Source organism: Neltuma alba, unplaced genomic scaffold (genome assembly GCF_004799145.2).
Source record: "Neltuma alba isolate B1F8T4 unplaced genomic scaffold, ASM479914v2 tig00002715_pilon, whole genome shotgun sequence".
NCBI lineage: Eukaryota > Viridiplantae > Streptophyta > Magnoliopsida > Fabales > Fabaceae > Neltuma > Neltuma alba.
The window spans coordinates 10,020-32,858 of NW_021632983.1; the positions used below are offsets into that span (position 1 = coordinate 10,020).

At 36.1% G+C, this 22,839-nt stretch overlaps 4 protein-coding genes across 4 annotated transcripts; 3 read left to right on the plus strand and 1 right to left on the minus strand.

Annotated features, from left to right (window-relative positions):
• Positions 1–224: 224 nt before the first annotated feature.
• Positions 225–1,446, plus strand: LOC114735859 (uncharacterized). Its single transcript, XM_028923634.1, has one exon. The coding sequence runs from the start codon at positions 273–275 to the stop codon at positions 1,164–1,166; it is 894 nt and encodes a 297-aa protein (XP_028779467.1). The 5' UTR covers positions 225–272; the 3' UTR covers positions 1,167–1,446.
• A 5,066-nt stretch (positions 1,447–6,512) lies between these two features.
• On the minus strand, positions 6,513–7,561 carry LOC114735851 (uclacyanin 1-like). The gene is made up of 2 exons (XM_028923623.1): positions 7,393–7,561; positions 6,513–6,970 (listed from the first exon to the last, which is right to left on the minus strand). Exons 1-2 carry the CDS (start codon positions 7,559–7,561, stop codon positions 6,513–6,515), a joined length of 627 nt encoding a protein of 208 aa, XP_028779456.1.
• Positions 7,562–9,386: 1,825 nt separating this feature from the next.
• LOC114735835 (dehydrogenase/reductase SDR family member FEY-like) lies at positions 9,387–14,973 on the plus strand. Its single transcript, XM_028923599.1, has 8 exons — positions 9,387–9,886; positions 10,376–10,496; positions 10,802–10,919; positions 11,205–11,341; positions 12,281–12,382; positions 13,641–13,733; positions 14,187–14,259; positions 14,542–14,973. Exons 1-8 carry the CDS (start codon positions 9,657–9,659, stop codon positions 14,805–14,807), a joined length of 1,140 nt encoding a protein of 379 aa, XP_028779432.1. The 5' UTR covers positions 9,387–9,656; the 3' UTR covers positions 14,808–14,973.
• An 881-nt stretch (positions 14,974–15,854) lies between these two features.
• LOC114735843 (rhodanese-like domain-containing protein 8, chloroplastic) lies at positions 15,855–19,843 on the plus strand. The gene is made up of 8 exons (XM_028923610.1): positions 15,855–16,190; positions 16,431–16,484; positions 16,845–16,994; positions 17,280–17,442; positions 17,787–17,878; positions 18,523–18,626; positions 19,157–19,429; positions 19,510–19,843. Exons 1-8 carry the CDS (start codon positions 15,855–15,857, stop codon positions 19,661–19,663), a joined length of 1,326 nt encoding a protein of 441 aa, XP_028779443.1. The 3' UTR covers positions 19,664–19,843.
• The last annotated feature ends 2,996 nt before the right edge of the window (positions 19,844–22,839 follow it).

Here is a 22,839-nt window from a genome sequence, read left to right on the forward strand (position 1 = left end):
CTTCTCTTCGCCAATCCTACATCTGGATTCCTCCTTTCTTCTTCAGTTCACTCATCTGATAATCGTTCCTTTGTGGATTTCTAGGTCTGTTCTCTTTGGTTCAGAGAAGAATTTATTGCTCGGAATGCTGGGACCTCTTTGACACCCACTGTAAAACTAGTTCAAGTTTCTGGATTGCACTTAGTTTTGAAGTTGACCCAAGATTCGTTCGTCTGAAATTTTCAGGAAAATTCCTGCTTTTTCTTTACCCAGTTGAATCTTCCTTTCGAAGGATGGATCTTTTTGTGAACCCATCTTCGCTGAAATCGAACAGATTTGAAACAGCTATATGGGCATCCAAGCTTGTGCTTATGTCCATGGGGATTCTGTCCACTCTGGTTTTGTTTAAAGTGACTGTAATCCCATTTACATTTAACCTCGTCGTCTCCATTGTTCCTCGTCTTTGGGCTTCTGCAAGAACCTTACTTTCGCCACCGTTCGTTTACGTCATCGTCAACTTCATCATTATCACCATTGTTGCGTCCTCCAACTTCCACCACAAAAGCACACCCTATTCTGATTCCCCACCCGATGATCCCAAGCACACAACGATCTCCGCCGCCATTTCAGAACACGATGTTTCCGATACCACCCACCAACCCGTGCCAGAAAACCAAACCAATGAGCCGAATGAAGAACAAGGAGACGACGACGACGACGAAAGAACAAACGTTAAAGACTCTGTTTTGTCTCCGGTGGACCCATCATCGGGAAAGAACGTAAGCAAGGAATTCCCGCCGGATTCTGATGACTCGCTTGATGGTACGTGGAGGGCAATTATGGAGGGGCAACGGAAGACGGCGACGCCGATGCTTAAGAAAAGCGACACTTGGACTGCGACGATCAGGAAAGCAGAGCCATTGTTAGTCCGAGGAGATGGCAAGGCAGAGGACGGCGGCGGCGGCGACGACGACGACGACGATCCAGCGGCATGGGCTAAGAAGGAATTGAGAAAATCAGAAACTTTCAACGATACGGCGTCGTTGAGGAGAGAGAAATCGATGAGCCCGGAAGAACTGTATAAGAGAGCAGAAGCTTTCATCAAGAACTTCAATCGCCAAATGAGATTGCAGAGGCTGGAATCTTACCAGCGTTTCATGGAACGGATCAACGGAGTTTCTAATTAATCAATAATTAATGTGGTTAATCTTTCTTCCTTCTGAAAAATTAACCAAATTTGAGAGTCTTTTTAGAAGTTTATCCACCTTTTGTAGGTACATATTCTGAGTTTGTGTTTGAGTTTTAGTTCTATTTTCTCACTGCATTGTCAATTCTATCTGTTCAGTAGAATTACTCGCAATGCATGTTATTCCGTAATCTCTGTACCAGAAGAGACCTCTTCCCAATTAGTATTAATCATGTGGAATCTTTCTATGTATAAAATTCTAGATTAAATATTGTTTATCTTATGTCTGTTAGCTCTTTTGCTCTTTTGCTAAGGAAAATATCATTTCAGAAAACAGCACTATAACTGCTTTTTTTTTTTTCTCTTATGACTTTTATTTAATTCCAAAGGTGACAATGGCCCTCCATGGTATTCTCTAGAGAATCTTTAAACAACAGGTTTAAGTGAATCATCTTGTAAAATATGTTTTATTTTATCTAATATAAATGAACATAATTATAGAAAGTTCGCTGTCTAATGAGTTTGTCTTTGCATTTTGTTGTGTGCATTTTGAATAGATTAATTGATTGATTGGGTTTTAAGGATTATCTAAATCCAGATAATCTATAATATGATTTAAATTGAGGAAGCGTTGGGGTTTCAACACGTGGCAAAAGAGGAATCGTAGAGCGTACAGTAACAAAAACCGGAGTTTAATAATAATGCGACTTCACCTACCAAAAACACTTAGAATAAGTGCATATTTATCTGTAACTGAACATCTGTGCATCTAATCCCACGTACACTTTATTTGATTTGGCAGTTTCTCTCGTTCACTCTTGCTTTCCTCCATTGGCAGGAATTGCTATTACCACATATTTTTGCTCATCATCATATAATTTTGAAGCCAAGAGAATCATGTAACTCAAGTGCATGTGTTTCTTTTATTTTTTTTAGTAAATAAATGGCTATGGTTAAATCATACCATAACAAAGTCTTTAAGTCATTGTGAATCTAGAGAGTATTTTTGAAAGAGTTATTGCCACTCAGATTGATAAGACTAAGAGAAGATATAGGAATCTATGATGACCCTTATTTGTTAACTCCAGTTAACCTCTCCTATGATCAATAAGATAATGTGTAAAAATATTATCTCCGATCCTAAACATAAGAATTAGTTGAAATGTTGAACTTGAATTTAGTTCTAAATATAATATTTTAGTATACTTTGTTTCCCAAATTTATAATGTTTTTTTTTCTAAAATATCCTTATTGTATATTGATTGTAAGACTTCCACCAAAATGTAATTCTAATGTACATAATTAAATGTGATTATTTAAGAAAATCAATATAAATTTGTTATAAATAATCAACTTAACTAATTTTTTAATTTTTTTAAATTAGTTATTTAGCTCTTATATTAAGGATAAGAGTTAGTATTATGCCTTAGAATATTCATAATAAGCCAATTCATGCACTGATTTTCTTTTCTATAATCATGCTCAATTTTAATGTTGCACTTTGGAACTAAAACTAACGTAATTTCTTTAATATCTTCTGGAGCGGAAACCAAGAAACATTGTCACTGAGAATTTTGTTCACCACACCAGCAGATTCGCTAGCCATAATGACGTTGTTGAGTCCATCACTAACTTCTTATTGTTTCTTCTTCTTCTTCTTATGGTCAAGTTTCTTTCGACATACTTCTCTTGAGCTAGCTTCTCTGTAATCCATTGTACTCTGTCTGTTATTTACTGAGTCCCAAGCTGAGTACCGTGTTATACGTACCTGAATCAGAATCATGTGCGCTGGCTCTCTTGCTCAGTGGGAACCAACATGTTATTGTCTTTGTATTTTCAGGCTTTTGATTTCTAGAATACTCCGTGTACTTTGTACTGCAAAGAGGCAGTACCTTTCCTGGTCTTTACACGAGAAATTCTTAGGACTCCCAGTAAGAAATCAGTAGACTTTATCATTTAAAAGGCTTCTGTATATATTTTCATAGGCTTAATGTATAACCAGCTAGTGTTTAAAAGAAAAATCTTGTGTTTGCAAATGGGTTGATCCTAGACAGGTATTAAGTGTGCCATCATATTGACAGGTTTGAAATTAATCAGTGCATGGAAGAATTCTAAGTCAAAACATAACAAAGAATTACAGAGGTGATGTTTAAGATGCAGTAAATCAAGCAAAGGGTCTTGAATCTGAGATGTGAACCCCACTATTTGGGCAGAGATGATCTGTACATTTCTTCTTTTGGGGATGAAGTGAATGAACGAACAATGCATGGCATGGATTGAAAGTAAGGGTACGAATGAGTTGTCCCTTCAACTCTGTAATATCTTGCTTTGAAACTTCAGTTGTATATTTTGGTTTCAAGTAGCTTAGCTAACTTGTCAATATCACTATAGAAGGACGTTTAGTTTCAAAATCAAACACAATTACTCAGAGCATGATAAACGAACTTTAAAAAGAAGTATTATGCTGAACAAATATATACACGAGTTTTGAGTCCAGCTATGTATGCGTATTTTCTAATGAGATCCTAAATTATTCCTATGCAGATATGCCTTATTGTAATGGACGCAAAGCATGCCAAATAATATCCTATATTGGGGACATGATCACTTCAGTGGGATCATGATCTACATGTCTGGAAGCAAGTTGTATCTGCGCATGCCAGTGAACACTGAAACAAAAGATCCCATCTTTGGGTCACAAGTATGTGTAATGAGTGGGTTAGGACATACCCTACACCTAAGGACCTCTCAAAGAACTAGGACCTTTCTAAATTTGATTTTTCTTTTTAATGGATCACAGCTAGCGAACCTTTTCAATCAACACAAGAAATCAGACAGGACCAGCCCCTCCATCTCCCGCAAATAGCCCCTCCCTCTCTTTTTTTTTCCTTTGATTACTTTCTAAATTAGACAAGTCTCAACTCAATTTGCGCATCCACCTTCTCTTTCCTTTTTTTTTTTTTTAATCTCTTCGGTTATTGCGTCTGTAAAATTGTACTTGGCAAAAAAAGTCATGTATAGCTTAGCAACTAAGTATTCTCTTTTTTCATTTGATAGCAATTAGACATGAATGAATGCAAAGACAATGAGGAAGTTGAGGTTTTCTCATCGGTATGAGCTGTCTCCATAAGGGTAGGTGATTATGTCAACAACAACAACAAAAATTGATTGTTTTCTCTTTCTTCCGGAGGACCTAATAAGACCCAATGTTGCCATTGTCTAAGAGAGCTCTCTTTCTTCTCAAGAACAGTCTCAAACAACCCATGATATGATTGCCCTCAAAAAGGTATAGGCTTTGAATTTGGGGCTATACGGAGTACGGACCCTGGCAATGAAAAGGGCTGGTGCGGCCTCTGATCTTGTAGCTCTCGTGCGTTTTGATGGCTGCAACATATACTTCAATCAGAAAATATTATACTAGACAATCCGTGTGGTACACTTCTTTCTTTCCCTTAAGGAGAAGCTCAAATCTAGATTGAAATAAGATTCTAATAATAATCCCTATATGATATAAAAACTAAAGCTGCAATATATATGATGCATGAACAACATAGCTCATTTCTCATCCTCTATGCAGGGACTCCTGCCAGTTATTCGTAATTAAAAAATTGCTCAACGTTAACTTCCAGCCTTTTCATCGCATTTCTTTGGGACTGAAGTTTTGCTGTAGCATGTAAGCTCAGATCAAAATATCAGATGATACTGAGCCATAAACAATGTATTCGTGGGCTCCAATTCGCCTATGGGAGCTCCCAATGGGGCATACTGCCTCTTGGAAACATTAAAATATTAAATAATGTCTAGGTCATCTCAAAAGGGCGAAAGGAATAGCATAAGACCGAGCCAGATTAATTCAAATTTGGCTGATCAAAACAGTAAACTCAACTTGAAAAATTAAGCCAAAGACGCCGCAATTATTTGAGCGGTGCAATGATTCTCATCAATATCATCCCGTACATCCACTTGGTGTCCCACTGTAACCAGTTAAGTGAGGAAACTAGTTTCAGTACTTATCATTTTGACTAGCACCCTAAACTCATTTGATCTGAACTATCTATATCTGATTTAAACAGTTTAAATTTAAAATTTTTAATTAATTATTTTTAAATAGAAAAAACTATTTTTTGAAAGAATGATAGTTAAGAGATTGTCTCTCTTTTAAATTCTATATATATATTAAAACAATTATTTTAAATAAACAAAAATAAAAAAGAAATCAGATCCGGACCATCCAAATGAGATCTGGACCATTAAGGTCTGATGAGTTTAGTGTGCTCATTAAAGTGATAAACACCGAAACTGGTTTTGTTAAGTGATCAGCATTTTAAACTCATTAAATCTAGACCATTTTGATTTCATTTGGACGATTAGATTTAATTTTTTTATTTTTATTTGTTTAAGATAATTATTTTAAAAGATATAGAATATAAAATAAAGGTAATTTTTCAGCTATCATTTTTTCAAAAAACAAGTTTTTATTTACAAATAATTAATTAAAAATTTAAAATATGAACTGTTTGGGCTCGCCCGAAGCCATCCTTGCTACTCCATATAAACATGCAGTTGAACCTACTAAAAACCTTTGGGTTGGTCAAGATTCGGCCTCAATTAAGCTTGACCGGACTGGAGCCCATTTTCAAATCAGGAACTCAAGCAAACTGGATACATCAAACTTCGGTATTACTACCTCCTAGTTTTAAAATAAGAGTTTATTTGATTTTTATTTTAATCCTAAATATAAGACTCTAATCTACTTTGTTTTTTATATTTAAGCATTTTTTTTCAGATAATCCTTCTAACAATAGTAATTCTAACCAATGTAATTGGTCAGTAAGGGTATTTTAGGAAAGACAACACCTACTTATTACAAATAATTAACTTAACTTATTTTATTAATCTCCTCAAATTAGTCAAATAACTCTTATAATTAGCATAATAGGTAGTAGTTTTGTCCATCTTGTTCCCCGGGGGGAGGAAGAAGAAGCAAACTACGGTCTTTGAATCCAAAAATATCGGCTGCTTAGACATTGAAAAATAGAACCCCATTGGTCTTTGCTGTAAAATGAACAGAGCTAGATGTCTAATGTACTCTTTAAAGGGTGCAAAACTGTCACAATTCTTGTTCAAAAACATGATTTCATGATCACTAGAATATGAGAAGTTTCACTGTATACTTTCCGACTTCGTAAGGTAAAGATTTTACCGTAAAATGTATTTCAAGTTTCTAAGATAGGAAGTAGAGCCAAATCAACGCCATGTTAGCATCAAGATATAAGAAGCATATATCCAAAGGTCTACGGCAGTACTTCATCTCCGATCAAAACGAGGAATCGCCAAATAGTGAAAATCAAACTAGCGCGAAGAGAGTATAAATCGCAATCATGGGCACCAATCCTTGGAACAGCCATGGCGTATCCACCTTGATGTTATCAACACCGGAAACTGGTACAGGTACGTCAGCAGGTGGAGGAAATGGCAGAGAAGACGGAGAGGATGGCGTGCGAGGGGCAGGTGGAGGAGGAGATCTTCGAGGAGGAGGAGGAGGTTTCCTTGGAGGGAGCCTGGGTCGCGGAGGACGACCACCATCGGTTCCATTGCTGGGCAGTGCAAGAACTTGGACCTGTAGTTTGAGTCCTTGTTGACAGTGCCCTGCTCGCCCACAGACGAAGTACCTAATTCCTGGTTCAGTGAGTTGAATTACAGTCTCTCCATCATCGTAGGTGCCGATGGCATTGGAGATTACACAGGTGTCATAACCAAGCTGGCTAACTTCCACCACGTCGTGGTTCGGCGTGTATCTGAACACTGTCAAGTCAAATTAGGAAAGCAGCAATGTAGTTAGACTTCGTTGTGATTATTACTTCTTATCTATACATTTTTCTCGAATATTTGGTCCATTCCATTTTACACGGAATCGCAGTTCATCAGCATTCATTTACAAAATTTTGAGAAAAGAGATATTTTCATGCACTCTGTTCAAGATTGCGGCATAGCACGTCGTTTGGTTGCCAAGAAACAGAATGAAAGAAAAAGAATAGTTAATAAACACGGCACAGAAACCACGCATGTGTTATTCCATTAATTCTGTTCTTCTGATCATCTTAATTAGTCTAATGAGCTTGTTAATTTACTGCTTCGTCTAGACTTATAACGAATTCAGATTTAGTCAGTTTCGCGATCAAAGAAGGTAAGTACTTATTCAGGTTATAGAGCAAAAGAAAGTGCACCTAGATTGTCACCAACAAGAAAATTGGTCGCAGCAGACCACAATTGGAGATTCGAACGGAGGTCCCAGCCGGCAGGTCCGCCGACGGAGTGGTTGTACGCACAGACGCATCGGAAAAAGATGGAAGTGATTATTATAACAACGAGAGCCTTCCCAGCCCACCCTTGCATTTTTCCTTCTGACCAAACAGAGAAAAGCGTGCATAAATGTATCGATCATAGATATAGTCAGATTAACAGGGTTCACAATCTTGATGACGAATCCTGCTAGTAAAATGCCAGGCGAATTTCTGAATTCATCGCTACCGAAACATTTCCGAATCAAGAATGCTTTGCACAAACTACATCGAAATTAAAATGCAGGTGATGCTGAGACGAAGATATAGGTAAACAAAATCAGGACTAAAAATAATCGGAAATGGAAACGATGTTTTGGATTGCGTAGCAAGATTTACGGAGGAAACAACACAGTAAAAGGAAATTAGCATGCACGAAAAGAGAATGAAGAGTGTCAATATATCAAAAAGAGCAGAGGAAAATAAAATTCTGTACCAAATGCTACTGAAGCAGAGTATCTTTTCTTTTCCGGTGAGCTGCGCAGAAATGAGGATAACAGTATGGCCTGCAAGTTTTAAAAACATAACGTCTATGAATCTCTTCCCGCCCTAAATGATGTGTGTGAGAGCGGGCGGAGTTAACGGCCTGACGCCTTTTAGTTAGAGTGGGTATGATATGCTGCAGAGGCTCTTCCCACGCACCCGTGCGCATGCTCTTCATGAAGCCGAACAAGAGAGAGAGAAATGGGCTCAAAATTTTGGATCAAGGATCACCCAGAGTAGGGTTTGATTATTTAGAGTGTTGTACGCAATTTAAGAAAAAATATAGACACATTTTTCCACCAAAAAAATAATATAAACACATTTTACCCAAAAAATTTTGTACACACAAAGTCAATGTATATTATTTATAAGCGTTGTAGTCGAATGGTACGAGGGTTTTCAGAGTTTCAGTTTACAAATTTACAAGAACAAAAGAATTCCACAGCCAATGAATCAGTAGAATAGATTAGGGTCAACTTGAGATTAAATTAGTCATATTAACATAATATAATTTAATTAAAAATAATAAAGCACAACAACATTAATAATAACTAATAACAAAATGCGAAGAAATTCAATAGTAGTTTGATTATAACAATAACAAAATATAATAACATTAAAAATTTTGATATTTACGATTTCTCAATAATTAAAATTATTAATTATTTATACCAAAATTGTCATTAAAATTTATTTAAATTTATAATGATTAAGATAATGGGAACTGAATTAAAAAAAAAAAGGACCAATAACAACATAATTATCCAAACTGGTTTATTAGTGATTTACCCCAATTTGACTGATTTCAATTTTTGGCCGATTGAGCACTCAAATCAGACTAAACTACTGACTAGTTTTTTTGGTTGAACTGACCGTTTCGGTTCAATTTTTTTCCCTTATGAATTTAATTCTACCTCCAATCTCACATTGTCAATTCCTGTCTTTTTAATTAGGAAAAAAAAAAAAACCAAGAGTGATGTAGAGGGTTGATTGGTCCAAAATTTTGATTGAACTAGAATTTGACAAACTAAATCAACACTCTTTTTTATACTCTACTATAAATTTATCATAAATTCAACGTATTACAAAAAGATGATATTATTTTTTTTTCTTAATATAAGAGCTAATTGATTAATTCATATACATTAAAAAAATTAAATAAATTACTTTAAAATATTTATATCTATTTGTTTTAAAATTAATCTATATGACTTATTAATTGGAATATAATCCGCATGCTACCGGAGGTAGTATTAATTCAATAGAGAAAAGAGACAAACGCCAACCTATTGGATCGCTGGCCAAGCCGGTTGCACTGGATCAAAATGGGGTTAATTGGATAGTTCAATCGAAATTTGGGATTAATTGGAGGATGAGGTCAACTGGCTTGGTCAATTCGGGTTTCCACTTTCAGTGCTGCCCTGCTCACCCCGCGTTGGAAGTCCGATTCAACTCAGCGTTACTTTTTTAATTGGACCAAAATTCAGCGGGACTTCACTCCACAGTCTTCACGCTACTGGACTGTCCACAGTCCACACGCACGGGAAGGCGGAAATACAAAGCAATAGTATTACATACTCAGATGCTCTCTCCAAAAAGACAGATCTCCGATACGATTGTACTGGAGAAACTGAGAGCGCCAGAGAAAGAGGAGGGTTTTGCTTCAGATGGCAACGACGTCGTCTTCCACCGAGGAAGCCAAGAACAAGGACGAGAGGAAGAAGCGGGGGTTGGGTTGGATTGAGTGGTTGAGAGGGTGGTTCCATTTGGTTTACGAAATGCTATTTCAGAGAATAATGGCTAGTCACTTGCAAAACCCCATGCCTCTTCCTCCCATTAATGACCTCACTTGCATTGTCACAGGATCCACTAGTGGCATAGGCCTCGAAATCGCCAGGTTTGCCTTCTTTGGTTTTTGTTTTTTTTTCCCCCAGCTAACTTTTGCTTCTTTCTTCATTTTCCTATAGAAGCAAACTGGGTGAAAATGAACTGAATTAGCAGGAAGCAGGCTGAGAGAAAATGTACTGAAACTGCAATTATCTAAAAACCATTTCGGCTTCCTGCTTCTCCTTCGTCAGCTGGGAGATTTGTGAAAATCGATTAATAAGAATAAGACTGGGATTTTTGTGGTTGTGTAATTATGGAGTTTTAGACACTTCGGGGTACTGCGTTTTTGCTGTTTTTGTTCCGAGGAATCTTTGGCAAGGAAGATCCTTACTAATAATAGATGGTACATATTTACTTATTTGAGTTTCCTAGTCCTACATTTGCAAGGCAGTCAAGCAGAGCCCACGTTACTATTTATTTAACTTATGGGCGTCGCCTTTTCATTTATATAAACGGGAAATTGATGAACTTGGGCTTTTGTTATTCGTTCATCATGCAGGCAATTAGCTCAGTCAGGGGCCCATGTCATTATGGCAGTAAGGAAGCCACAGGTAGCTCAGGAGTTGATACAGAAGTGGCAGAATGAATGGTCAGGGATGGGCCTTCCTCTTAATATTGAGGTAACTTACATGATCATTAGGGACATCAAACTTCTATTTATGAGCAAGGTTTGGTAAATTCTGTATGATGTATGTGAAGTTATATATGTTAGCCTTATTGGTCAGCTTACTTTTGGCAATTGATCTTAATCATTTCAATCCAATAAGACACTTCTTATCTTTGAAACTTTACGTCTTGCTTTAAATCTTTTCATTAGATCATCATATGCTCTTATCAGCTTCGCTGAACATGCATACTTCATAATAAAATTTTAGTTGTTAAATTCCTTTGTTGTTTAATTGGCACCTGCTTGTGGCTTCTCAAGGTGATGGAGGTTGATCTTCTCTCGTTGGACTCTGTTGTGAGGTTTGCTGATGCATGGAATGCACGCTCTGGACCCCTACATGTTCTCATTAATAATGCTGGAATTTTTTCCATTGGAGGTTGATATTTCTGATTTAATAAATATGATGCTGAATTTTATTGGCAATTTCATATTCCTATTGCTTTGGACTTACAGTCATCGTCAATTACTGACTCTTCACTTTATATACTGAGACATTGACTACTTGACTGTAGTTTGTGAAATCACATACCGTGATATTTATTTTTATCAATTTTTTGAATGATACAATAATAGGCTTAATTTAAATATAGGTACCTTTGGATTGATTCTCTTTTGAATATCTCTAAAACTGACCCACTCATTTATATATTTTCTTCTTCAGAGCCACAGAGATTTTCAAAAGATGGTTATGAGGAACACTTGCAAGTGAATCATCTAGCTCCAGCTTTGCTTTCTGTTCTTCTTTTGCCATCCCTTATTAGGGGTTCTCCAAGTCGAATTGTTAATGTGAATTCCGTTGTAAGTCCCTTACTGCTTAACTTTAACTTGCATGCACAAGGCGTGATCAAGCACCAAACTGTTTCTTCTAATATTTTTAATTAAATCGATAGAGGTTTTATTAGTAAGTGTTTGTTTAATAAATTGAACAGGATCATTTCTTAGCTTTGGTTCCTGCTTAATTTCAAAATAAACTTTATTGTGCTATCATCTAAACAGACATAGTTTGAAAATTTATGTTTTTCCATTTTTTTAATTTTTAATTCTTTTCTAATTTGATTTGGAACACGCAAATGCTAGATCATAATTTACCGTGTAAAACATAATTTACAAATCATCGGTTTTGTTGGAAAAATCCCATGAAATGTTTCTATGAGCACCTACAGTCTGAGTATATGACCTACGTTAATAGTGTTGTCTATGAAACTTGCTTGGTCAAATACTCTTTTAACTTGTAGTACTGACTTTTGGGGCGAAATATGTGCTGATCTTCATTCAATTAAGCTAAAGACACGAAAGCTTCATTTTTGAGTGTCCAAAGATGAAAGGAAAGGAGAAACATTTCTATATTTATTAGTTTTCATTTTCACCAGGGCTGGCTATTCTTTTCCATAAAGCTCTACAAAATTGCAGATATTTTTCTTCACTGTGATTTTTTTAATTATAAAAATGTCATGTGAAATCTGACTTTTTATTAATTCACATATTTCAAGTACTAAAAGGTCAGGTGTATGTGTGAAAGAAAACATGTTAGAGACTAGTGTAACATGGAGCTTGTTGTTTTACATTTACCCAAAATTTTGTACTAGTATGATATTATTCTGTTCAATGGCTTTGTTTCCATGGATATTGCTTTACTGTTCCATGGCTCTCTAATAACCTGGTATCATGCTGTTTATTTTCATTTTTTTTCACCCTAATAAATCTTATTGAGTGCTTTGTCCATTTTCTTTCTTGTAGATGCATCATGTTGGCTTTGTTGACCCTGATGACATGAATTTCACTTCTGGAAAAAGGAAATTTACGAGTATGTTGGGGTATTCTAACAGCAAGCTGGCACAGGTGCACTTAACTTTCAACGTTTTAAACTTTTGATATCAAAGGCTGAGAATCATATTTGAACATTTTATTTCTCTTTCCTTTTATCAATAAAAAATTATTTTGAAACCTACTGAAAGTTCCATATATAAGGAAGCATAAAACCAATTATATATATGGATTAGCTTGCCAATCATATTCATACTGCTTGTGTTTTGATTTTATTTTATGCACTCCCCTTAGACTTCAGAGCCCAATCACAGGGATAAAATATTAAAATCTCTTTTGGCTTTCTTATTCTGTTAATGACAAATGGTTGTGCAGCTCAGTTTGCTGTTTGTTACTATTTTAGTTCATTTAAATAAATGTTGTTATTGTCTTATTTCACTATAGTTTATTTGATTTAAACTGCAAGTGCAGTGAGGCCTAATTACCCATTTTTCTATTGATACAAGTCCATTTCATTCTTTTTATCCTTTAATTACCAATACTTTAACTTCAAAGTCAGAAACATTGGGTGTGAGACAGATTAACTTCTACATTTTTCCTTAAAACAAAACAGCGCTGATGGAGAGCCTATCCCTTTTCCCATTTGGTTTCTATATTCATTATAGTCGTATTCTACATGGTTGCGATCCTTGTGCCATTTCTCTTGATTCCTTGACCAGCAGGTGTTTTCTAATTTAGCATCAACAGCTGGGGACAACAACAATAGTGCTAACTTGCTTATCCACCACTTAGGTCATATGATCATGCATTTCCTTATATTTAGCTGAGTTATTTTCACTGCTTATTTTTATATTTCTCCTATTTTACTTCTGTTTTCAATCATGAGTATTTTCTAACTGGAAAGGTGCTGACATGGGTTGACTAAAAATTTTGTGTTCTGAGATGTGGCTTATGCTGTTGCTAACTTGTTTGTATTATGTGAATAATCTAGTGCTTGGTTTGTCTTGGATTGCTGTGTACTCCTGCTGTAGGATAGACTAATTATATGCATTTGTTGTCGCATGCATTGTTCTTGATAACTTTTTAAAGTTATAATATTTCCTGTTGGCTGGTCTTTGTTAGAATGAATTCTTGCTTACATTGTTCTTGATAACATTCTTGATACTTGATTTTCCTTGTGGTTCTCCTTTTTTCTATTTCAAAATTCACGCTTAATATTGGCTTCCAAAGTTGATTTTTGCTTGTCAATTATGTAAACTCATGTGAAAGTGAAATTACTTTACCTTCCATCTCTAAGCTGTGACTGGAACAGGAGTTGGCCTTTTGATTGCAGGTCATGTTTAGTACTGTTCTTACAAAGCGACTCCCTGCTGAAGCTGGCATCAGTGTAGTGTGTGTCTCACCTGGAATTGTCCACACCAATGTTGTGAGTCTTCTTTAATTATAATGCTCCTACTATATGGTTATTTAAAAAAAAAAAAAAAAACCCCTTTGGAAACATTCCGGAGACAAGAAAAAATGTTTTCTTTTTGGAGAGCATGGTAATCAATCCATTTCTAGCAGGTTACATGTCATTGTGCCTTAAGTAGTAGAGTGTTCTCACAGAAGTTTGTGTGACATATGGGATCATAGTAACTAACATTTCCATTGAATATGATGCTGATGACTCGATTTAGAAACTATCATTTGGGTCAAGTACAATGTCTCGCAAAAACATGTTTCATGAAGTCCATAATTGCTACAATGCATCCTCAATCCTGAACTAATCCAAACAGGCTCAATTTCATCTTCATCTGTGGTTCAGTAGTTGTCTCCGCCCTTTATGTTTTACTTAATAAACATTTTGTATCTCTTGTGCTTTCAACTTTATCTCATGCAGGCAAGGGATCTTTCCAAATTAGTTCAGGCTGCTTATCATTTGATCCCATATTTCATCTTTAACGCTCAAGAAGGTTAGTTCCTGTTCCTTCAGGCTACAAGTGAAGTGCTTAACAATCATGAAGTGCTGAGGCACCTGGGGATAGACGGTGGCTGTTGCCTGTGTGTGATAGATGTTTGATGTGATTGGCTTGTTTTTTGATTTCTCATGCCTTGTGTTGTCCTAATCATTCTAAAAGTTTCCTCCTCTAACTTAATCATAAAATGAATTAAATGCAGTATGTTACAAAAACTTGATAAAAGCATGTCTGAATAATTTTCTGATGATCTATCTTGATTCTCCACCACAAATGCAGGTTCCAGGAGCACACTTTTCGCGGCCACCGATCCCCAAGTTCCAGAGTACTGTGAAATGTTGAAAGCAGATGAATGGCCAGTTTGTGCCTATCTCTCTCAAGACTGCCGTCCAACAAACCCATCAGAAGAAGCACACAACATTCAAACATCATATGAAGTGTGGGAGAAGACATTAGAGATGATCGGCCTTCCTTTAGATGCTGTGGAGAAGCTTATAGAAGGAGAAAAAGCAAAATGCCGTTATGGGACCCAAGAGGAGGAGTAATTGAATTTACGCTGTGCTGGACGCTAACTGTTAGTGATGTGGGGAACTATATGTGTTATAATAGAAAGTTGAATGAATTCAAATCATTTGGCCTCGAAATGTTGGGGGGACCGAAATTGGTACGAGTTCTAGTTCACTTAATTGGCCAGTTCTTCTTGCTTGGAAACTGTAGTTCACTTAATACCTCCTCTTCTTTTTCTATTTGATTATGATTGAGGGAGTATCTATAAATGTAATTTAGAAAAAATTGATAAATGTGAGAAATAGGTCTTATATTTAGGATCAAAATAAACTTAAGAATTGAGTCATATATTAAGGATTGGAGGAGTACTAATAATTCTCAATATCTGAAAATATTATTCCTAATGTCCCGATAGCATGCACGGCCATATATAACACAATAGAACAATATGCTATGCAAACACTTGTTACATTTTTTGGGTGAATTGAAATTTGATTTTTTGTTTTTTTGGAAATATTGTGACGGTTCAAACCTGCCACCTGAGCTCATCTCACGTGACTTTTTGTTTTTTAATAAATGTTGTGAAATCTTTTCATTTAATTTATTTTACACTGGCAATTCTCGTTTGTGTAAAAATTAAATTGAATTAGAAAATAGAGTTATATTATGCATGTATTAATATTTAATAATATGACTCATTTCATTTTTATATTAATCTTAAATTTTTAGGAATCAATTTGAGAACTGATCCGTATTTAGAAAATAAAATTTTATTACGAACTCATCAAAAGAATCTTTTTCACATGTTATTAGCAAAAACTTTAAAAGTTATTCCTAAATCATAATTTTCTCTCATTACATAATTGGGCTAGACTATAATAGGTTTTGGGCCCAATAACATAATCTACGAGCAGACTGGGCTTGTAGTTTCAGAGCTCCAGATCCAGTGGTTCTCCGATCAATGCCAGCCCACGTTTATTCGGCAGGCCTTTCACACACCTGATTCAGCCTTCAAATTCAGCTTGTTCTTCAGTCGTCAATTCCAGTATAAGTGACGCACTGACCCCCAAGAGTTCTCCGCAAGGATGAAGCTCTCCTGTGAGGCTATCTTCGGTGGACTCACTCCTAAAGTTACTGCTTCGTTCTCCTACAGGGACTGCGTTCCTTTCCAAAAGCATCTTCTCAATTTGGAAACCTTTTCTTCTGTCTCTTTCCGCCATAGAAAATGGTTTGTGCTCATTTCACAGCCCAGCTTGGTGAAGAAGACGAAAGACAATTTTGGCAGAACTGGTTGTTCCACTTCTAGCCAATGCAATGCTTCTGTAGCTTTTGAGGGTGATTTCGTGGTGGTCAATTTTTACCATTTCGTGTTTATCGATGACCCGGAAGCAGAAGTCGCCAAGCACCTGGCGTTCATGGAGGTTCCCGCTCATTTTTAATCTTTCTTTGGGTTCATTAGGGACATTAAGAATTTCAGCTCACTATTCATGCATGCACCTATTGATACATGTACACTTTGGCAATCATTAGTGGTTATTTGTTAATGTTAAAGAGTATTAGCTCAAAGGATATTGAATATATTTCCTGATATGTTGCACTTTTGGGGTTAATTGCAATTTCCACATTTTCCTCTCAGGTGTAAATTTTTGGTCTGTTGACAGGGTCTTGACATAAATGGCAGAATTTACATAAATGAGCAAGGTATAAATGCGCAGGTTAGTAAGTCTTATGCATTGAATCTATTAATTCTAGACAAGCTTATGGACAGTCCCCTCCCCCTTTTCTTTAACTATTTATTTTCATCTATATAAGCAAGCCGATTTAGGAGTTGTAAGTAATTCTATCATGAGACATCCGTAAAAAGGTTTATGTTGGGCTGGGTTTGACTGTGGGTTCAAATATCAGTACATATTGTTTCTTTGTGAATTACCCAATATTAGATCTTGACCCTTAACAGAGGGGTCCTAATCCAAACAAAAGTTAACTTCCCTAGAGCAACTACATGTCAAATTTGGTGTTTCGGAGTCTAAAGAGTATATGTTTCCTGCTGATATGGTGTATTACTCTGTATGCAGTATAGTGGACCATCAAAGAATGCTCTGGCATATGTTGAATGGTTAAGGCAAGATGACAGATTTTCTGATATCCTGGTTCAGATTTCTCCATCACTAAAAGGGCATGCCTTCCCGAGATTGAAGTTGCGGTATAAGCCCTCACTTGTACAGGCAAGCCATATATGTTAGTGCATTGTGTAGTATGTCATAAAATCTTATCATGCTTACAGAGCAAGTTACAGTTGATAATGCTTTATAGTCCCTTATCTGTATTTTCTCTGTCATGCAAGAGTTCTTTGAAACTAATTATCATGCAGTGGTTAAGATTTCTCTGAGCTGTAGCTTTTTAAATTGTTTCTGTGTCCTCTACATTTGTTGTCTTTATATGTTTAAGTTGAACAGTTGTTCTCAACTTAGAATGAAACCATCTCTCTGTAACTTTTATTTGTTCTACAGTTGGAAGGTGGCATATCACTTCTTCCTCTTCTTGATTCTTCAATGCGAGCAACACCTTTAGCCCCATCAGAATGGAGAAATAGATTGGAAGCAATGAATAGGACTGGTCTTGCTTCAAAAGAGTGTCCTGACACCAATTACATTCTATTGGATGTGAGAAATGGTAATAGTTCTGTTCTAAAGTAACTCCAGCTTTGTTTTTCTTTACCCAAATATGCCGGGAAAAAAGAAAAAAACTGTTTAATTGTTCTTTCTTTAACCTGTTGACTCATTTCATCATATTCTTGCTAATTCACAATCTTTCGTCATTGCCAATGGATGAACTTTTTTATATGAATCTGATCTTAAGGCAGTTCTGTGGCTCATATACATCATAGTTTCTGTTCTCATTCGTAGTCAACATTTCCGAAGATCTATTTGCATGCTTGCCCACCTATTTTTAGTTTTGGAAAACTTTATCACTGTCATAGTTCTTTGTAAAATAAATATATTATTCTTGATATTCAGGTTATGAGTGGGATATTGGACATTTTCGTGGTGCTGTGCGCCCTAATGTAGACTGCTTTAGAAGCACTTCATTTGGCTGGTCCCAGGAAGAGGTAGGGTCATTATTTGACGTGTCCATAAAATATAGTTGGAATTTATCATGATGCTTGCTCCTAATAAAGCCATACGTGGTGTGTATTTAATATATGTTTGGTGTAGTTGAGACTTTTCACATGTAGGGAGGATGACAAGGCATCTTGCAAATTATAAAAGTAAGAGCCAAAGAGGCTAAAAATGTATTACCCCTGCCCGATCATTTATTTTATATGTTTTTGTTATAAAAAACTTTCCTTAAACAACTAAGAGAAAAGCATGAAAGAAATTCAATAAACACAGTCCTTTCCTATAATATATGTAGCGTTATATATATGCTCTTGAAGACGCAGGCATTAAGCTCCAGCCAATGCTTGAGAATTGAAAAATACACACTCATGAAATTTTGATATAATGCTACTGAAACATATGGTTAGCTGTATACATTATTTTTTAAGTAATTCTATTAAATCCTGTTTCTCTTGCAGCATTCTAGCTGTTTATTAAGGTTACCTATTTAAAATATTTTTCTTCTTAAGGTTAGTAAAGAGGTTTGCCTTGGTCTGAGGTTAGCATATCATCAGTAACTGGAAAGAGGTTTTGAAATTGATCTTTCCATTGATGACTGGTAATATACTTCATTTTTGTGTTTATTCCAATTTAGGTGGCTGCCTCAGATCCTTTAGCAAATGTAGATAAAGAAAAAACGAATATATTGATGTACTGCACTGGAGGGATTCGTTGTGATGTATATTCCACAATACTGAGGTAAATCATAATGTAATTTTTCCCTCTCTTTGTCTCAGGATGGCAACAAATACTTCTTCCATTATAAAGTTCTAATAGATCATATTTCACTATCAGTTATCACTTCCTAGGCTTAGTTGCATATGGGATCTGTTTTCAACACAGACAATACGACTCTCTACAATCTATCCTTTGAACAACCACAAAAATTAACCACCGGCTAAATAATTTATGAAACTAAAAATTAACAAGATAACGACTCATCACATGCTTCTGGAATCGAGTAACGCTGCTTAGACCTTTCTTGGGGGTTTGAAGTTATAAGAATGAGATATCTGGCTGAGGATGTGACTAGGTATTTATGATGCAAGCCTACTCTAACACAGGTGGGCTCACTCCACCTGCTTGCATGGCACATGATCATTCCCTCCTTTTTATGGAAGGAAACAGTTGACTAATGGAGCTGAAATGTATTGGTTGGAAATGCAAGATATTCATTTTTTCCCCCTAATAATACTGATTCTGATGAATTGGTTTTGTGGATATGCCAGAAAGAAGGGCTTTCGGAATCTGTACACCTTGCAGGGAGGTGTTTCTAACTATCTAAAGAATGAAGGTCCTACGGAATGGGTAGGAAATCTATTTGTGTTCGACTCTCGTCTGTCTCTGCCTCCTTCTTCATACCATCCTGGAGCCACAACTGAAACAGGCAGCACTCAAGTCTCTGCAAATGATCAGTTTGCGAAATGCTACATATGTGGTTCTCAAGTCAGTGAATTGAGGCATAGGAACTGTGCAAATCTTGACTGCAATTTGCTTTTCCTGTAAGATTCTCTCGCATTTCCCTTTATTTTTTTTGGCTCACCTGGCATTTTAGATTTGCTTCAAATCTTTTGTCTTACAGATGCTGCAGAAAATGTGTAAAAGATGCAAGGGGATGCTGTTGTTGGAGTTGCACAACTGCTCCTAGACTTAGGCCTGTCTTAGATGGAGATCAGAGATACCAAAAATGGCACATCTATCGCGATATTGATGAGCAGAGCACCGTAACAACTTGAGCATGAATATATGGACCTTCCATACATCAGTATCTTATGTTAGCACTGTCATTAAACTTCGATTTATTTTCATTATGTGGATATTGCAAGAGTGCTTTGGAAGAAAATGGAATGGAATTTTACTGTAGTGCGAATAGATGCAAGGTTTAATTTTTGAAAAAAGAAAATTTATATTTCACAGTTCACGCTTCATGAATCCTTTAATTTCAGATCTGTGTTTCTGAGAGCATGTGCATGTTGGCTGAGTGCTCATATAAGGGGTTAAGGGCCGTATTAACATGACTTTTAACACCTCTCTTTTGGTAAATAACATGAAATTGACACTTGCCACGCTACATTGCAACAATATCGTTGATTTTTCCCCCAAAAAAAAAATTTATGAAATTAAAATATTATTGCAACAAACAGAAAATATTATGTCTTTAGAACAAAATACGATTGTGGTAAAAACTTTTCTTTAAAAAAAAAAACTTCTATTGTAACGGCATACTTTCAAAACCACCAAACTTAAACCGCTCATAAACCTTTTTCAACTCTTAACATTTTTTCCTCCTCTTGCGACCACCCCAATTTTGACAAACTTTTAGGGCAAGTTTTAATTTAAAGGCTAGAAAATATATTGATTTCATGTAGAATTTGAGAAAGATAATTAACTTGATAATTTGGAAACTGACTTCTTTTCACGACTTCTAACTTGGATTCAGGTTTGCCAAAAAAAAAAAACCGTGCATTTATCATAAATTTGATTTGTTTGATCTTTCAAAATCACTTAAAAAAAAGTCATGCATAAACTGAACAAATTGAATCTAAAAATTAATTAAATTGGATAAGTTAACGCCAAATCGATCAATTAAATTTAATTTTTTAAGTTTATCTAATTAATAACTCAAAAGAAAAAAAAATAGAAACTTTGCATTAAATATTCACTGTTTTTTATCTTATTTAACTTATTATGTGTGTATGCGCATTCAGTATGAAGTATAAAACTTGATACAGGCTGCATTATTTATAAAAATATAAATAATGAAACTTATTTTAAATTTTATGAGACATATAAAAATTGTGCCAACTAATTAAAATAGAACTACGATTAAGTATTTCTTGGGCCAACCAAAATTATTAAGGATTCAAATTGCATGTGGTATGCTTTTTTTTTTTTAAAAAATAAGATATAAGGTTTATCGGTTAGAAATAGGGATGTAGACCAAAAAATGAATAAAATTGATTTAGAACATATGTGTGTGTGTGTGTGTGTGTTGGCCAAAATCCATTTAGTTCAGATATAAACAATTGATTATAAACAAATGATACTTCTAATAAGACAGAAAATAACCCAAAACTCCAAGCATGATACCTGAAATATCAGTTCATACGCATATGTTGAGAATTAAGACCCAATTGTGTCAATGTGAACACATGATTTATTATTAATTAACTATACAGCTTACAGATTATAAACAATGTCACTCGTCTTTGAAACTGCAGTAGTAATAGTGGTAGTAGTAATAATACTAATAATAATTTAATCACATCCAGGACAAGGCATAACATTCTTCCTAATCCTAGGCCATCCCATTATTATCTTCTATTTTGATAAGGGAGGGAGGATCATTTAAGTGCTAGTGTTGTGGTTTGGAAGTTAAGGCGTGGTGCAACCGTGCAAGCGAACTCCCAAGTCTCACATGGTGGAGCGGAATATGTAACATCCTAAGTTTTATCGGGTTTTAATAGCCTCTTTTGGGTTGATTTTGAGGATAGATTAGTGATTTAATCTTGATCTTGGTGTTTGGGTTGGATTTGAGGTTGGTTGGAGGCATAGGTGAACGTACCCCTCTCAGGACTTCGCCGCGGTGCACCGGGAGTTTCAGAGGGGAGTGTCTTCTCGGGAAGGTTTGGCCGTGGCGAAGTTTAGGGGACGCCGCGGCGAAGTTGTTCAGGTGAGCGAGGCTTCCCTTTCTGGAAGATTTCGCCGCGGCGAAGGTAAGGGCACGCCGCGGCGAAGTTCTTCTGGGCGAGCGAGAGTTTCCTCTCGGGAAGCTTTCGCCGCGGCGAAGTCAGGTTTTCAGGCGAGTAATCCCTCTCGGGATTAGTTCGCCGCGGCGAATATGGAGTTCGCCGCGGCGAAAGGTCGCGAATCTATATAGTCGCGGGAGGGTTCAGCGTGCGAAAATAAGAAAAATCTGAAGGAGGAGAGAGGAGCTCTGCTAGGGTTTCGAACTTTTGGCTTGGAGGAGACATTTCTAAGGATCCATTACCTCAAGTAAGTGATTTTAACCTCTAATCTACCTTCTTGATTGGAATTTATAAGGATTTATGGAGAAACCCTAGGATTTTCTAGGTTGTGTTGGAATTGAGGTTTTTGACCGATTGTTTTGGGTTTAATTGATTGCATTGGGTTAGTTTAAGTATTTAATCGGTGTAGTTTTCTTAGATTTAAAGAATCTTGAGTTTTGGAGTTAGGGTTTATGGAATTGGATGATTTGGGATTGAGGATGATAATGTAGAGATTGATTTTGAGTTTTGTGAATTGGGTTATGTTAAGGAGGGTTAAATTGGAGGTTTAATCGGTTTAGAATTGTTGTTGGAACCTTAATTGCTCACATGAGATGTTGGAGGTTGAATTCCTATAGTGGGTCCTTGAGGTTTGAACTCTAATTGATGCTTGGAAGGAGACTTGATGTTTTAATAGACTTTGAGGACTTTGGAGTGTTGTTTTGATAGTTATACCCTTTGAGTTGGGTAGAGTTTTGATGGGAGATAGGAATTTTGTGTCCTCAAGTGTTGTTTTGGCCACATTATTAGTTTGAGAGCTAATATATGTTGGTTGTGTGTTTGTGTGCTTGTGTAGACCGGTTGTGAGTCTCGGTGGTGCACGGGGTCACATCGTTGGTTTGTTGTTCCTTGCTCAGGCGAGAGGTAATCACTTTCCAATCCTTAGTACTTGCTTTTGTGGTATTGTGAGTAGATTTGTGTTTTATGCTCCAAGTAGTAATTGTGTTCAAACTATATGTTGTATATAGAAAGGGAAAACCGTCTTGTGGGGTTTTCGACTAATGATGAATGAATTTTGGAATTGTGAAATGAATTTTGGAATTGTGAAAGATATGCCACTGAATGAGGTTAATTATGAAATGATTATTACTCTTGATTATGATTTGAGCATGATGCATAATTTG